This window comes from Stegastes partitus, unplaced genomic scaffold, assembly GCF_000690725.1.
Source record: "Stegastes partitus isolate 25-593 unplaced genomic scaffold, Stegastes_partitus-1.0.2 Scaffold3, whole genome shotgun sequence".
Lineage (NCBI taxonomy): Eukaryota > Metazoa > Chordata > Actinopteri > Pomacentridae > Stegastes > Stegastes partitus.
Window position 1 is genome coordinate 729,312 of NW_007577734.1, and position 1,313 is coordinate 730,624.

At 45.7% G+C, this 1,313-nt stretch overlaps 1 protein-coding gene across 1 annotated transcript; it reads left to right on the forward strand.

Moving 5' to 3' along the window:
• dand5 (DAN domain family, member 5) lies at positions 1 to 1,095 on the forward strand. The gene is made up of 2 exons (XM_008277591.1): positions 1 to 453; positions 796 to 1,095. Exons 1-2 carry the CDS (start codon positions 1 to 3, stop codon positions 1,093 to 1,095), a joined length of 753 nt encoding a protein of 250 aa, XP_008275813.1.
• The last annotated feature ends 218 nt before the right edge of the window (positions 1,096 to 1,313 follow it).

The window sequence follows — 1,313 nt, forward strand, 5'->3', positions numbered from 1 at the left end:
ATGTCTTACCTCATTGGATTAATCTTTTTATCGAGCTGGACAGCTGTAGCTGTTACGTTTCCTTATAATACCTTTGCGAAGGCGTCAAAAGTTGAATTTGAGTCATCTGGCAGTGGACCAGATGAACCCGTCCGGGGAATAGTGAAAGTTGTGCGGATGGATCCTCGTGTCCTGGCCCAGTCACGCTTCCTCAGAAGTGGACTGACCCTTAGAAGAGCCCACAGCTCCAAAGTGCCTTTCCCTGCCTTCCTGTCTCATGGGCGTCCAGGTCCAGCCCTCAATGCCCCTGTGAGTCCACTGCACAACCTGCGCCCAAAAAACCCTCCTGAGATGGAGCTAAAGAAGCAGGGATTGCAGATGTGGCAGAGAGCCTTAGATAAAGGAGGGAAGATAGCGCTGCCCATCAACCTGAAGGACACCAAACAGGCTTGCACTGCAGTACCATTCACTCAGGTAAGATTCTGATGTGTCTTCTGACTGAATTTAATTTTCTTTCCTCTCTGTGCACACAATAAAATGAGCATCAAGGTGAAGGATTTCTCAAACAGCTAAACAGAATATTGCACAATTCCGATTCTTAGTAAGTGTTAATTTTTCACTAACAATTAGAGAGACGTCTGTTTACTCATAAAGCTGACTGTGGCCCTGGTGATGAATTAGCTGTGATGATATGGACTTACATAAACACAGAATGTTGTGTTTTGGGTTTTTTTTACACTCTCAGAGGTAAAGTAACACTGATTGCTACCGCTGCTGTGTTTATCCTAATCTTCACCCTCTCTGTTATCCTCACAGCATGTGACAGCAGATGGATGCGAAACAGTAACAGTGCACAACAAGCTGTGTTTCGGCCAGTGCAGCTCCCTCTTTGTCCCCTCTGAAGGGGAGTTTGCCGTCCTGAGTCCTGGTACGGAGGCCTTGCAGCGCCGGGCCCCCTGCTCCCGCTGCGCCCCATTCAAAGCTCACACCGTCAGTGTGCCTCTGCGCTGTGGAGCTGAGCTCCGGGAGAGGAGACTGATGGTGGTGGAGGACTGCAAGTGTGAGATGAGCCGTGACAAAAGGAGTGCTGAGGTTGCAGCTAACACACACCTGTAACTGTGTTCAATGACAAGACCACATGATGTATTTTTTTCCCTGAAGACAGCTGTTTGTTACAGTTAAAATATGTAAATGAAAGTGCAGATGCATTTTTTTCATCTTAAGATCATCTTAAATCACTGACAAAATATGCCCTTTATTTTTTATAAATTGTGTATTAATTATTCTGGCAATTGCAACCAATATGTGCATGTAACTGTTTATGTATCTGTATT